The 13,883-nt window shown below is 46.3% G+C and overlaps 1 protein-coding gene across 2 annotated transcripts in view; it reads right to left on the reverse strand.

Annotated features, from left to right (window-relative positions):
- Positions 1-9,471: 9,471 nt before the first annotated feature.
- LOC140480093 (serine/threonine-protein kinase N2-like) overlaps positions 9,472-13,883 on the reverse strand; it is a 127,721-nt gene continuing 123,309 nt past the window's right edge. For both annotated transcript variants that reach the window (XM_072574733.1, XM_072574732.1), the window contains exons 21-22: positions 13,307-13,387; positions 9,472-11,646 (exon numbers count right to left, since the gene is read on the reverse strand). In XM_072574733.1, coding sequence (XP_072430834.1) covers positions 11,443-11,646; positions 13,307-13,387 — 285 coding nt within the window. In that variant the 3' untranslated portion in view covers positions 9,472-11,442. The remainder of the gene's footprint in view (positions 11,647-13,306; positions 13,388-13,883) is intronic.

Consider the following 13,883-nt stretch of genomic DNA (forward strand, 5'->3'; position numbering starts at 1 on the left):
GGGGGGTGAGAAAAGGGGGGGGTGAGAAAAGGGGGGGGTGAGAAAAGGGGGGGTGAGAAAAGGGGGGGTGAGAAAAGGGGGGGTGAGAAAAGGGGGGGTGAGAAAAGGGGGGGGTGAGAAAAGGGGGGGGTGAGAAAAGGGGGGGGTGAGAAAAGGGTGGGGTGAGAAAAGGGGGGGGTGAGAAAAGGGGGGGGTGAGAAAAGGGGGGGGTGAGAAAAGGGGGGGGTGAGAAGGGGGGGGTGAGAAGGGGGGGGGGAGAAGAGGGGGGGGAGAAGAGGGGGGGGAGAAGAGGGGGGGAGAAGGGGGGGGGAGAAGAGGGGGGGTGAGAAGAGGGGGGGGGAAGAGAGGGGGAGGGAAGAGAGGGGGAGGGAAGAGAGGGGGAGGGAAGAGAGGGGGAGGGAAGAGAGGGGGAGGGAAGAGAGGGGGAGGGAAGAGAGGGGGGGGGGAAGAGAGGGGGGGGAAGAGAGGGGGGGGAAGAGAGGGGGGGGGGAAGAGAGGGGGGGGGGAAGAGAGGGGGGGAAGAGAGGGGGGGGGGAAGAGAGGGGGGGGAAGAGAGGGGGGGGGGAAGAGAGGGGGGGGAAGAGAGGGGGGGGGGAAGAGAGGGGGGGGGGAAGAGAGGGGGGGAAGAGAGGGGGGGGGGGAAGAGAGAGGGGGGGAGAAGAGAGGGGGGGGGGGAAGAGAGAGGGGGGGAGAAGAGAGGGGGGGGGGAAGAGAGAGGGGGGGAGAAGAGAGGGGGGGGGAAGAGAGAGGGGGGGGAGAGAGAGGGGGGGAGAGAGAGGGGGGGAGAGAGAGGGGGGGAGAGAGAGGGGGGGAAGGGGGGGGAAGAAGAGAGGGGGGGGAAAGAAGAGGGGGGGGGAAGAAGGGGAGGGGGGGAGAGGGGGGGGAGAGGAGGGGGGGAGAGGGGAGGGGAGAGGGGGGGGAGAGGGGGGGAGAGGGGGGGAGAGGGGGGGGAAGAAGAGAGGGGGGGAGGGGGGGGAGAGGAGGGGGGGAGAGGGGAGGGGAGAGGGGGGGGAGAGGGGGGGAGAGGGGGGGGGAGAGGAGGGGGGATTGGGTGGGGTGATGGGGAGATGGGGGGGGAGGGGAGGATGGGGGGGGGAAGAGAGGATGGGGGGGGAAGAGAGGATGGGGGGGGGAAGAGAGGATGGGGGGGGGGAAGAGAGGATGGGGGGGGGGAAGAGAGGATGGGGGGGCAAGAGAGGATGGGGGGGGGAAGAGAGGGGGGGAGAAGAGAGGGGGGGGAAGAGAGGGGGGGGGAAGAGAGGGGGGGGGAAGAGAGGGGGGGGGAAGAGAGGGGGGGGGAAGAGAGGGGGGGGGAAGAGAGGGGGGGGGGAAGAGAGGGGGGGGGGGAAGAGAGGGGGGGGGGAAGAGAGGGGGGGGAAGGGGGGGGGGAAGAGAGGGGGGGGAAGAGGGGGGAGAAGAGGGGGGGGGAGGAAGAGAGGGGGGGAAGAGAGGGGGGGAAGAGAGGGGGGGAAGAGAGGGGGGGGAAGAGAGGGGGGGGAAGAGGGGGGGAAGAGAGGGGGGGGAAGAGAGGGGGGGAAGAGAGGGGGGGGAAGAGAGGGGGGGAAGAGAGGGGGGGAAGAGAGGGGGGGAAGAGAGGGGGGGAAGAGAGGGGGGGAAGAGAGGGGGGGGAAGAGAGGGGGGGGAAGAGAGGGGGGGGAGGAGAGGGGGAGAGAGGGGGGGGAAGAGAGGGGGGGGAAGAGAGGGGGGGGAAGAGAGGGGGGGGAGAAGCGAGGGGGGGAGGAGGGGGGGAGAGAGGGGGGGGGGGAAGAGAGGGGGGGGGAAGAGAGGGGGGGATACGGGGGGTGGATTGGAGGGGAGGGGTGGAGGGGAGAGAGGGGAGGGGTGGAGGGGAGAGAGGGGAGGGGGGGGAGGGGAGGGGAGGGGAGGGGTGGATTGGAGGGGAGAGAGAGGATGGGGGGGGGAGAGAGGATGGGGGGGGAAGAGAGAGGATGGGGGGGGGGGGAAGAGAGAGGATGGGGGGGGGGGGAGAGAGAGGATGGGGGGGGAGAGGATGGGAGGGGAGATGGGGGGGAGATATGGGGGGCAGATGGTAGGGGGGGAATGGGGGGTGAGTGGGGAATTGGGGGGGGGGGAATCCTCCCTCTCTCGCGTCCGCGATCCCCAAAACTCACCAGTTTTGGGGATCCCCGCGGGCGCCGGAGCGCGTTCGGGGGATCGCGGGCGCCAGAGTGTGTTTGGGGGGTCACGGGTACCAGAGAATGTTTGGGGGGTCGCGGGGGGGATCTGCGAGCGTGGGGGGTTGGCGCGCGGGCGGGCGAACTGGGGGGGGGGGGGGTGAAAAGAGGGGGGATGGCGCGCAGGCAGGCGAAAGGGGGGGGATGGCACACAGGCGGGCGAAAGGGGGCGATGGCGCACGCGAGACAGCGTGCGAGGGGGTGAGGGGAGGATTGCGCGGGCGCGAGAAAGAAAACGAGGGTAGGTCTGATCAAGGACAGTAGTGGGAGACTGTGTATTGAGTCGGAAGAGATAGGAGAGGTCTTGAACAAGTACTTCTCTTCTGTATTTACAAATGAGAGAGACCATATTGTTGAAGAGTAGAGTATGAAACAGACTGGTAAGCTGGAGGAGATACTGGTTAGGAAGGAAGATGTGTTGGGCATTTTGAAAAACCTGAGGATAGACAAGTCCCCTGGGCCTGACAGGATATATCCCAGGATTATGTGGGAAGCAAGAGAGGAAATTGCAGAGCCGTCGGCAATGATCTTTTCGTCTTCACTGTCAATGGGGGTGGTGCCAGGGGACTGGAGAGTGGCGAATGTTGTGCCCCTGTTCAAAAAAGGGAATAGGGATAACCCCGGGAATTACAGGCCAGTTAGTCTTTCTTTGGTGGTAGGTAAAGTAATGGAAAGGGTACTGAGGGATAGGATATATAAGTATCTGGAAAGACACTGCTTGATTAGGGACAGCCAGCATGGATTTGTGAAGGGTAGGTCTTGCTTTACAAGTCTTATTGAATTCTTTTGAGGAGGTGACCAAGCATGTGGATGAGGGTAGAGCAGTGGATGGAGTGTACGTGGATTTTAGGAAGGCATTTGATAAGGTTCCCCATGGTAGGCTTATGCGCAAAGTCAGGAGGCATGGGATAGAGGGAAATTTGGCCAGTTGGATAGAGAACTGGCTAACTGGTTGAAGTCAGAGAGTGGTGGTAGATGGTAAGCATTCAGCCTGGAGCCCAGTTACAAGTGGAGTTCCGCACAGATCAGTTCTGGGTCTTCTGCTGTTCGTAATTTTTATTAATGACTTGGAAGAGGGAATCAAAGGGTGGGTCAGTAAATTTGCAGACGATACGAAGATTGGAGGAGTTGTGGATAGTGAGGAGGGCTGTTGTTGACTGCAAAGGGACTTAGATATGATGCAGAGCTGGGCTGAGGAGTGGCAGATGGAGTTCAATCCTGTCAAGTGTGAGGTTGTCCATTTTGGAAGGACAAATAAGAATGCGGAATACAGGGTTAACGGTAGGGTTCTTAGTTAGGTGGAGGAGCAGAGGGATCTTGGGGTCTATGTTCATAGCTCTTTGAAAGTTGCCACTCAGGTGGATAGAGCTTGTAAGAAGGCCTCTGGTGTATTAGCATTCATTAGCAGAGGGATTGAATTCAAGAGTCGTGAGGTGATGTTGCAGCTGTACAGGACCTTGGTAAGGCCACATTTGGAGTACTGTGTGCAGTTCTGGTCACCTCATTTTAGGAAAGATGTGAAAGCTTTGGAGAGGGTGCAGAGGAGATTTACCAGGATGTTGCCTGGAATGGAGAATAGGTCATATGAGGATAGGTTGAGTGCTAGGCCTTTTCTCATTGGAACGGCGAAGGATGAGGGGTGGCTTGATAGAGGTTTATAAGATGATCAGAGGAATAGATAGAGTAGACAGTCAGAAAGTTTTTCCCCGGGTACAACAGAATGTTACAAGGGGACATAAATTGAAGGTGAAGAGTGGAAGGTATGAGGGTGGGGGGATGTCTGGGGTACATTCTTTACCCAGAGAGTGGTGGGGGCATGAAATGCGCTGCCTGTGGGAGCAGCAGAGTCAGAATCATTGGTGACCTTTAAGTGGCAAGTGGATAGGTACAAGGATAGGTGCTTAAGCTAGGACAAATGTTCAGCACAGCATCGTGGGCCGAAGGGCCTGTTCTGTGCTGTATTGTTCTATGTTCTTGTCGAGGAATAAGACTGTGTTACTTTCTGGATTCGTGGATTGTGAAAGAGTAAAAATGGCCTTTAGTGGAGTGATATGTTCTTGTCAGATTGTGGGAGTTTAAGGTGAGTTTATGGGTCACTGTGGATTATATGCGCAATAAATGCTGTTGGTCGCTAATCCTACCAGATCGAAACGATCGGTTGATGAGACAGGTAGAGGCAATGAGGAATTTGCAACAGCAACAGTATATGATGGATGGCAGTTATAGGAAGGGGGAAAAAGTCGCAGATTCAGTCACAGAGATGGGCTAAATTCAGGAAAGGTAAGAGAGGTAGGCAGTTAGTGCAACAGTCTTCTGTAGCTATCCCCATCTCAAACAGGTATGCGGTTTTGGAAAATGTAGGGGGTGATAGACTCTCAGGGGAATGTAGCACAAACATCCAAGTTTCTGGTATTGAGACTGGCTCTAATGCAATGAGGGGTATGTCTGCTTCCAAGAGATCAACTATATTAGGGGACTCTCTAGTCCGAAGTATAGACAGACGTTTCTGTAGCCAGCAGTGTAAAAATCAGAATGGTGGGTTGCTTCCCTGGTGCCAGGATCAAGGATGTCTCAGAGAGGGTGCAGAATGTTCTCAAGGTGGAGAGGGGCCAGCAAGAGGTCATTGTCTACATTGGAGCCAATGACATAGGAAGGGAAAAGGTTGATATTCTGAAGGGAGGTTAGAGTTTGGCAGGAATTTAAAAAGGTCCTCGAGAATAGTAATATCTGGATTACTCCCGGTGCTACAAGCTAGTGAGGGCAGGAATAGGAGGATAGACCAGATGAATGTATAGCTGAGGAGCTGGTGTATGGGAGAAGAATTCACATTTTTGCATTGTTGGAATCTCTTTTGAGGTAGAATTGACCTGTACAAAGAGGACAGATTGCACCTAAATTGGAAGGGGTCTAATATACTGGCAGGGAGATTTGCTAGAGCTACTAAGGAGGATTTAAACTGGTAGAGTGGGGGGTGAGGGAGAAGAAGGGGGTGGTTTGAGATTCAGAGAGATAGTGAGGAAAGAGGTCAGAGACTGGTACAGTTGAGAACAGAAGTGACTCGGGCAGGCAGGGACAAGGTAGGACTAATAAACTGCATTTATTTCAATGCAAGGTCAGGCAGATGAACTCGGGATGGTTAGGAACATGGGACTGGGATATCAGCAATTACAGAAACATTGCTCAGGGATGGACAGGACTGGCAGCTTAATGTTACAGGATACAAATGCTACAGGAAGGATAGAAATGGAGTCAAGAGAGGAGGGGGAGTGGCGTTTTTGATAAGAGATAGCACTACAGCTGTGCTGAGGGAGGATATTTCTGGAAATACATCTAGGGAAGTTACTTGGGTGGAACTGAGAAATAAGAAACGGATGATACGGTTATTAGGATTGTATTATAGACCCCCTAATAGTCAAGGGGGAAATTGAGAAACAAACTTGTAAGGAGATCTCAGCTATCTGTAAGAATAATAGGGTGGTTATGGTAGGGGATTTTAACTTTCCAAACATCGACTGGGACTGGCATAGTGTGAAAGGTTTAGATGGAGAGGAATTTCATAAGTATGTACAAGTTTCAGTATGTGGATGTGCCTACTAGAGAAGGTGCAAAACCTGACCTACTCTTGGGAAATAAGGCAAGGCAGGTGACTGAGGTGTCAGTGAGGGAGCACTTTGAGGTCAGCGACCATAATTCTATTTGTTTTAAAATATAGTGATGGAAAAGGATAGACCAGATCTAAAAGTTGAAGTGCTAAATTGGAGAAAGGCCAATTTTGACGGTATTAGGCAAGAACTTTTGAAAGCTGATTGGGGACAGATGTTCACAGGTAAAAGGGAGGGCTGGAAAATGGGAAGCCTTCAGAAATGAGATAGAGGATCCAGAGAAAGTATATTCCTGTTAGGGTGAAAGGAAAGGCTGGTAGGTATAGGGAATGCTGGATGATTAAAGAAGTTGAGGGCTTGGTTAAGAAAAAGGAGGAAGCATATGTCAGGTATAGACAGGATAGATCGAGTGAATCCTTAGAGTATAAAGGAAGTAGGAGTATTCTTAAGAGGGAAATCAGGAGGGCAAAAAGGGGACATGAGATAGCTTTGGCAAATTGAATTAAGGAGAATCCAAAGGGTTTTTACAAATACATTAAGGACAAAAGGGTAACGAGGGAGAGAATAAGGCCCCTCAAAGATCAGCAAGGCAGCCCTTGTGTGGAGCTGCAGAAAAGGGGGGGGGGGGGGGGGAAAGATATTAAATGAGCATTTTACTTCAGTATTTACTGTGGAAAAGGATATGGTAGAAATAGATTGTAGGGAAATAGATGGTGACATCTGTAATCTGGACATTTTTCAAGAAGAGGAAGTGCTGGTTGTCGTGAAATGGGTAAAGAATGGATAAATCCCTAGGACCTGATCAGATGTACCCGAGAACTCTGTGGGAAGCTAGAGAAGTGATTGCTGGGCCTCTTGCTGAGATATTTGTATCACCGATAGTCACAGGTGAGGTGTCGGAAGACTGGAGGTTGGCTAACGTGGTGCCACTGTTTAAGAAAGGTGGTAAGGACAAGCCAGGGAACTATAGACCAGTGAGCCTGGCGTCAGTGATGGGAAAGTTTTTGGAGGGAATCCTGAGGGACAGGATGTACACTTATTTGGAAAGGCAAGGACTGATTAGGGACAGTCAACATGGCTTTGTGCGTGGGAAATCATGTCTCACAAACTTAAAAAAGATTGAGTTTTTTGAGAAAGTAACAAAGAGGAAGAGGAATGAGGAGGTCAGAGCAGATGTGATCTACATGGACTTCAGTAAGGCATTCAACAAGGTTCCCCATGGGAGACTGATTAGCAAGGTTAGATCTCATGGAATACAGGGAGAACTAGCCATTTGGATACAGAACTGGCTCAAAGGTAGAAGACAGAGTGGTGGAGGGTTGTTTTTCAGACTGGAGGCCTGTGACCAATGGAGTGCCACAAGGATCGGTGCTGGGCCCTCTACTTTTTGTCATTTACATAAGTGATTTGGATGTAAGCATAAGAGGCACAGTTAGTAAATTTGCAGATGACACCAAAATTGGAGATGGAGTGGAGAGTGAAGAGGGTTACCTCAGATTACAACAGGATCTGGACCAGATGGGCCAATGGGCTGAGAAGTGGCAGATGGAATTTAATTCAGACAAATGCGAGGTGAGAGTTCAGAAAGGATTTACAAGAATGTTGCCAGGGTTTGAGGATTTGAGCTATAGGGAAAGGCTGAACAGGCTGGGGCAGTATTTCCCTGGATCATCGGAGGCTGAGGGATGACCTTATAGAGGTTTCCAAAATTATGAGGTGCTGGATAGAGTAAATAAGCAAAGTCTTTTCTCTGGGGTCAGGGAGTCCAGAACTCAAGGGCATAGGTTTAAGGTGAGAGGGGAAAGATATATAAAAATAAAAAGACCTACGGGGCAACCTTTTCACACATGGGTGGTACGTGTATGGAATGAGCTGACAAAGGAAGTGTTGGAGGCTGGTAAAATTGAGGCATTTAAGAGGCATTTGGATGGGTATATGAACAGGAAGGGTTTGGAGGGATATGGGCCAGGTGCTGGCAGGTGGGACTAGATTGGGTTGGGATATCTGGTCAGCACAGACATGTTGGACTGAAGGCTCTGTTTCTATGCTGTACATCTCTAGGACTCTAAAACCATTTTCAGCCAAACAGTGATTATGACATGGAACTTGATACGAGAGTAGGAGAGACAAACAACTTCCCTTTAAATAGATCCATGCTAAGTAGTAAACAGGATGCGCAGATTAGATTCCCTACAGTGTGGAAACAGGCCATTTGGCCCAACCAGTCCACACTGACCCTCCAAAGAGTAATCCATCCAGACCTATCTCCCTACATTTACCCCTGACTATTAGACCTAACACTACAGGCAATTTAGCACATCCAATTCACCTGATCTGCACATCTTTGGACTGAGGGAGGAAACCCACGCAGACACAAGGAGAACGTGCAAACTCCACACAGACAGCCACCCGAGGCTGAAATCGAACCTGGGTTCCTGGTGCTGAGAGGCAACAGTGCTGACAAAGAGTGGGAACTGATTTGGATTCAGTACGGATACTGGCATTGACAATTTGGGCCAAATGGCCTACTTCAGTTTTGTGCATCAACATGAAATCCATTTGGTAGACTAATGGCAACTGTGCCTTTGGCCGTGGGCCTAAAAGGCCATGAGATCACTACTCTAAATCTTGCTTCCCTTTCTTGTAAGGATTTATTAAAACCAGTATCTTTTAGAAGCCTTTAGTCAGCCCTACTAATAGCTACATTTGTCTTACTAATTTGTCAGATTACACTTTTAAAGTGCCAAGGCAAACTTTCCAGTTTAGCAAGCACAATGTAAATGCAAATTGGTGTAGACTCTACAAAGACAGCTCAATTGGTGTAGACACAATGATAGCAATTCTCTTGTTACTTTGCTCAAAGTCATCATTTCTGGATTCTGAAAAATTAAAATAATTCCTATCATGGGGGACATGAGTGAGAGCAGAAATTAAGGAAAACTTTCTTTCAGTTACAATGAAAAGAAAAAATGCAAGACATAACGTTTCAAATATAGATAGGTTGCATGTTGCATGAGTACATTGCAGAACTCTTGAATGTTGATGCGTAACACCAAGAATACTATATATTCTTCTAACCTTCCACAGGTTTGGTACAGAATCATGAATGCAGAAAACAGCAGTCGGTTATATTCCCACATTAAGATATTGAGTTTCTACACTTGACTCAGCTTTCCCACTCTATGCCCCTGCACTTCAATCTCACTGCCAAAGTATCAACAGATCTCAGCCTTGAATAAGTTCATTGACAGAGCTTTGAACAAGAAAATTCTACAGACAAAGACAATCAACCTTTAAAAACAGAAGTTGCTGGACAAGTGCAGCAGGTCTGGTAGCATTCATGAAGAGAAATCAGATTTGCTGAGCCTTTCCAGTAACTTCTGTTTTTGTTCCTAATTTGCAGCAACTACAGTTCTTTTTTTTTGTTTACAATCAACCCTTAAGCAGGGGAAAATGTGCTCAGTCAAACGGAGGGGCTTTGGGAAAATAAGCAACAGGAGACTGAGAATTAATTGGACAGAGAGCTGGAGGTGGCTCCAACCACTGGGTAATCCATGTGTAATGCAAAATCTAGACGACAGCAGACTAGAAAGGAAGAATTATTTTTTTTTAAAACCAGATTTAAGGAGAGATTTGTAATGCAGAAATACAAAAAGAGGACACTAGAACAAACAGACCCTACTTAAAATGTTTTAATTTTGTGCATTTATACGTATTGACTGCAAAACCCTTTTCAGTGTTTCTCAACCATATACAGTACTCTGCTGGGCACATGTAAATGCATAGTATTGTACCATTCCAAAACATGCCTTCTTATTTCCTTACAAAGTTCTTAAGCAGCCACTTTATAATGAATATATATTGTACAATGTAAAATATTCTCAATTTGAAATTAGACTAAAACATTTGTTTAAAAAATGCCAGAGATAAAATTAGTGCTTTTGAGCTCATCTCTGTACTTCCACCCTGCCCTCTAACACACATTAGTGATTTAATTTTCTCTTTTTTTAAAAAAAGTTTCTTCTTTCTATACACTTTGGAAACAGACCTCTCTAGCCGTTTACTTTTTTAAAAAACTATTTAAAACTTTCATTTATTAATCCTGCTTATTTACATGTACTGGTCTTTATAAAAATGTACATTTGCTGTTTGAAATATTGTAGTATTTATTGCTATTGCCATCTTTGTGACATAAAAGGACAGGGTAAGCAACGAGGAATGGGTAACAGTAGCTTATGTGGTTGCTATTTGTGCAGTTTTTGACATGGGGCCAGCTGTGGTTAGCAAAAAGGGGTTTCTTTAAACTTAAAATATACAAACCATTATTAACAGAATGTAGAGGGTAGCTGAGTCATAGCATGATCCATGCATTGTGATGGCCCAGTTAAAAATCATATTGACCAGCTACACTTAAAAAACACATTTTCACATGGCCACCGTGTATTAAATGTGAACATTATAAATTGTGTGACTGTAAACTAAAATACTATATCAAACGTACATTGACAGCACATATACATTTCCATAAAAACATAAAAGCCGAGAGTATTGTTGTCATGTACAGCAGATAAGAAGAAATGACCCACTGACTAAATGGTATACAAACTATAAAATCCTGTGTTCTTTGATCATGGTACATCAAAAGTAATAACCTTGGTTACTGAAATTTCAGAAGTGAGAGAAACAGCAGAATCTCAATGACTAGTTCTTCACACTTAAAGACCCAAAACTTACAGACAAAACATGTAAAAAAAAATACACCGACTTTCTCCTCTTCGTGAACTGAATAGGCTGTGCCCAACATTTTACATATAATTCCAGGAGCAGGGAGGTGACGTCACTGTTTGGCAAGTGGCTTTGGTAGGCTTTCAGTACCTGCAAAAACAAAATCTGTCTGGAAGCACTCGGTGCTCTCTCACAATGTTAAGGCATATTGCAATTCTACATAATAAATACAATGAAAATTTACAACATTAAGGTAAGGCATCAAACTAGCTTTTAAAAATCATTATCTGGGACCAAATATTGTGCAGGATAATCAGTTTGTTTAAAATGCACATTGTTTAGCCACACACAGTAATTATTTTTATTATCAGCAGTCAAGACAGTAGCTGCCTTATGCTAGGTGAGACCATACTGTAGTATCATCAGCTGATAGCACCTCAAACTGAAGTGGTAATGTGGCAGAGAGAAAAAAAAAGTTCTCAATTCAGCCCAAGGAATGATTCTAGCAACACCCTCTCCTAATTAAGGCAATAATTACAATTTATAAAGTGAACAGACTATAGAAAGAAGAGTTTCTACAGTACATTTGCCAAGAACTAACAGTGCAAATTTACACTGGTAAATCTTGGCATCAGCCAGACTGAGAACTGCAGAATAAATCAATGATATACATAGGACAAAACAAAAAACGTTTTCCCACTGGTCCTGAAGGTGAATGATTCAAAGTTGCCACTTCTCACTGTGCTGTTGTTCTTTCAGGGAGCTTCAGTTGCGTGGATGAATTTGGAGGACTACAGATGGCACAGACTGCAGTAAAAGGCTGGAAAGTATCCATCATTTGTCGCAAAGAGGGCTTTGCTGTAAGCTACAGTCAGCTATGAATTCACAGTTTCTACTCCATAGAAATGTTCTTGTTGCATTTAACACCAATCTGCTATGTAATCAAACTCCTTGAACATTCCCTGTTCCTCATCAACTAGAACCCTTGGTTCTCGTGGTGGTGTAAGAATTGGTGCCTCTGAGGTAAACTCTTCGTCAAAGTTACTGACATCTTCTCTGTCTTGAATTATGGGCTGGAATGGGGGCTTTACCTTCTTTGCTAACAAAGCAATCCAATCAACAGCCTGTTAAAAGAAGAGGGGGATTAAAGTCAGAATTTTATAGTTAATAGACATAGCTCATAATACAATTGATATGGGTCACAAGATTGAACCAAGAATAAAAGTCACAAGACCACCCAGCTTTGAGTCTGGTCAGTCAGTTGTGGAACTGACCACTCTTGACTGCTTCACCTGATGCAATGTTTATAACCAGACAATTTCCTGTCCTCAACAGCAATTCTGCTTGTGTAATTACACATTTACAGAGTTTCCCTCAAGACCGTAAAAATACCAGAGCACAGAAACTACGGGTTGGGCTTTACTACAACTCCAGAATTACTTCAAAGCTGTAGCTGTGTAGCAATGACAATAAAACTTCAGCTTAAACACCTTTTACACAGTTGACCTAAAGCCTGAAATCTTCTCCTCTAGAAATTTAATTCAAAATTTCCTTAATGATACAAATCTGGGAAAACTTCCTAAGTCACAGAATTTAAGGCTTAGTCGGGTATGCAAGCATCACACAATTGTCATTTATTCTTATAAAAGCTATTTTGTTTGCCTCACACTGGTTGTGGATAGACTTTTTTTAAAAACTCAAAACGAAAAGACAGTGGAACATTTTCCTAAAACAACAAATTTCTCTTCAGTTTCATGATTTGAAATAGCTCCTTATTTACTGCAGAGCAATCACAGTTCTCTGATCACCAGGCTGCAACTTCTTTGGAGATTGTCGTCAGTCTGGGAACAAAACAGCCTTCCATCCAAACTCTCCCGTTTTTCAAAAACATCTTTGCAGGTGCACGGTGGTGCCTGAAGTAATGGTCCAGTCTGAATCTGAGTCCTGAAGAGGGCCCAGAGGAATTCTCAATACAGTGCTTCCTCAGCAAAAATACCAGAGAATTCACTTGTTTTCGTTGACGTGTCTTTTTGAACCTGAATGTTAGACTGACAAGTGTCTGAAAATTCCACGTTCTGGGTTTTGGGCCTTCTGGGTTTAAGGTATAGCCAAAAGTGTCAAGGTCTTTATCTCCCCTTCAAAGTGAAACTGCAGAGAGAAATCCACTTTCTTCCCTTTACAGGGGTGTGTGTTCTCGGTTGTGTACAAACATACGCATTGTTGTGTTATAAACTAAGTGTGATAACCAGTTTTGTTTCATCATTGAATAAGTTTTGTGTTATAATAAAGCAAAAAACTGTTGTATATTGAAAGCCAGATTGATGCATCTTTTTTAATTTTTAGTCAATGCAGAGAAAGTCTGCAATTGGCCGTATGAGGAATAAGGTTAAAATAATTCATGTGACCAAAACTCCTCCCCCACACAAAAACAGAAATTGTTGCAAAAGCTCAGCAGAATTAATGTTTCAGGTCCAGTGATTCTACCTAGTTCTGACTTTTCTCCACAGGTGCTTCCACATCTGCTGAGCTTTTCCAGCAACTTCTTGGCTTCTGATTTACAGCATCTGCAGTTCTTTGCTTTTTCCTTAAACAAAGACTCCTCTCATCTCAGCCATAATGTAATACACAAAACAGCTTTTCCTCATACCTTTTTAAACAACATTTGCTACTATTAGAACAGATTCATAAAAGTTGCACAAGATTCAATCACCCAAACAGTTAGCTTTATTTACATTTGACAGACACCCTAACCCTCCCAAAAATAATTAGAACATGAACACCTACTCTAAAGAATGCTTGTTTCTTTACATCTTCTGCATCCCTTTCACTTGCTCCCAGGCGTCGTTCTGGATTTCTTCTCAGGAGCTAATAACAACAAAAATGCCAATTAACATTTATCTGAACTCTTTGCAACAAAGGATCAACAACGGCACGTGTAGAAGTAACACTTTTACACAAATTACAACCAAACGGGATTCAATAATACCATGGTTCAAATGGCCCATACGCAACACCAATGAATTTAGATTTTATCATTCTGATTTCAACACCCTACTGCCTCTTAATTGCCATTATATTGTAATTTGTTGTTGTTAACAGGACGAAGCCATCTTTGCATATATCAAATAGTTTTTAGCAATAACTCATGACAAGAAAATTTACATGTTTCAACAAATTTCATGGGCCCAGCTCTACATTTACCTAGCTTTGAGAATTGTCAATATTAAAACCAGAGCTCCCCAGGTTTGAATGTGCAACTCAAGTCAATTTATTTGAATCAAATAGGGACAGAAGATAATATGCAATATCTTTCAACTTCTCCACTACTCCTACAAAATGAAGAAATACTTTCCTTAAACCT

The sequence above is a fragment of the Chiloscyllium punctatum genome, chromosome 7 (assembly GCF_047496795.1).
Source record: "Chiloscyllium punctatum isolate Juve2018m chromosome 7, sChiPun1.3, whole genome shotgun sequence".
Taxonomy (NCBI): Eukaryota; Metazoa; Chordata; class Chondrichthyes; order Orectolobiformes; family Hemiscylliidae; genus Chiloscyllium; species Chiloscyllium punctatum.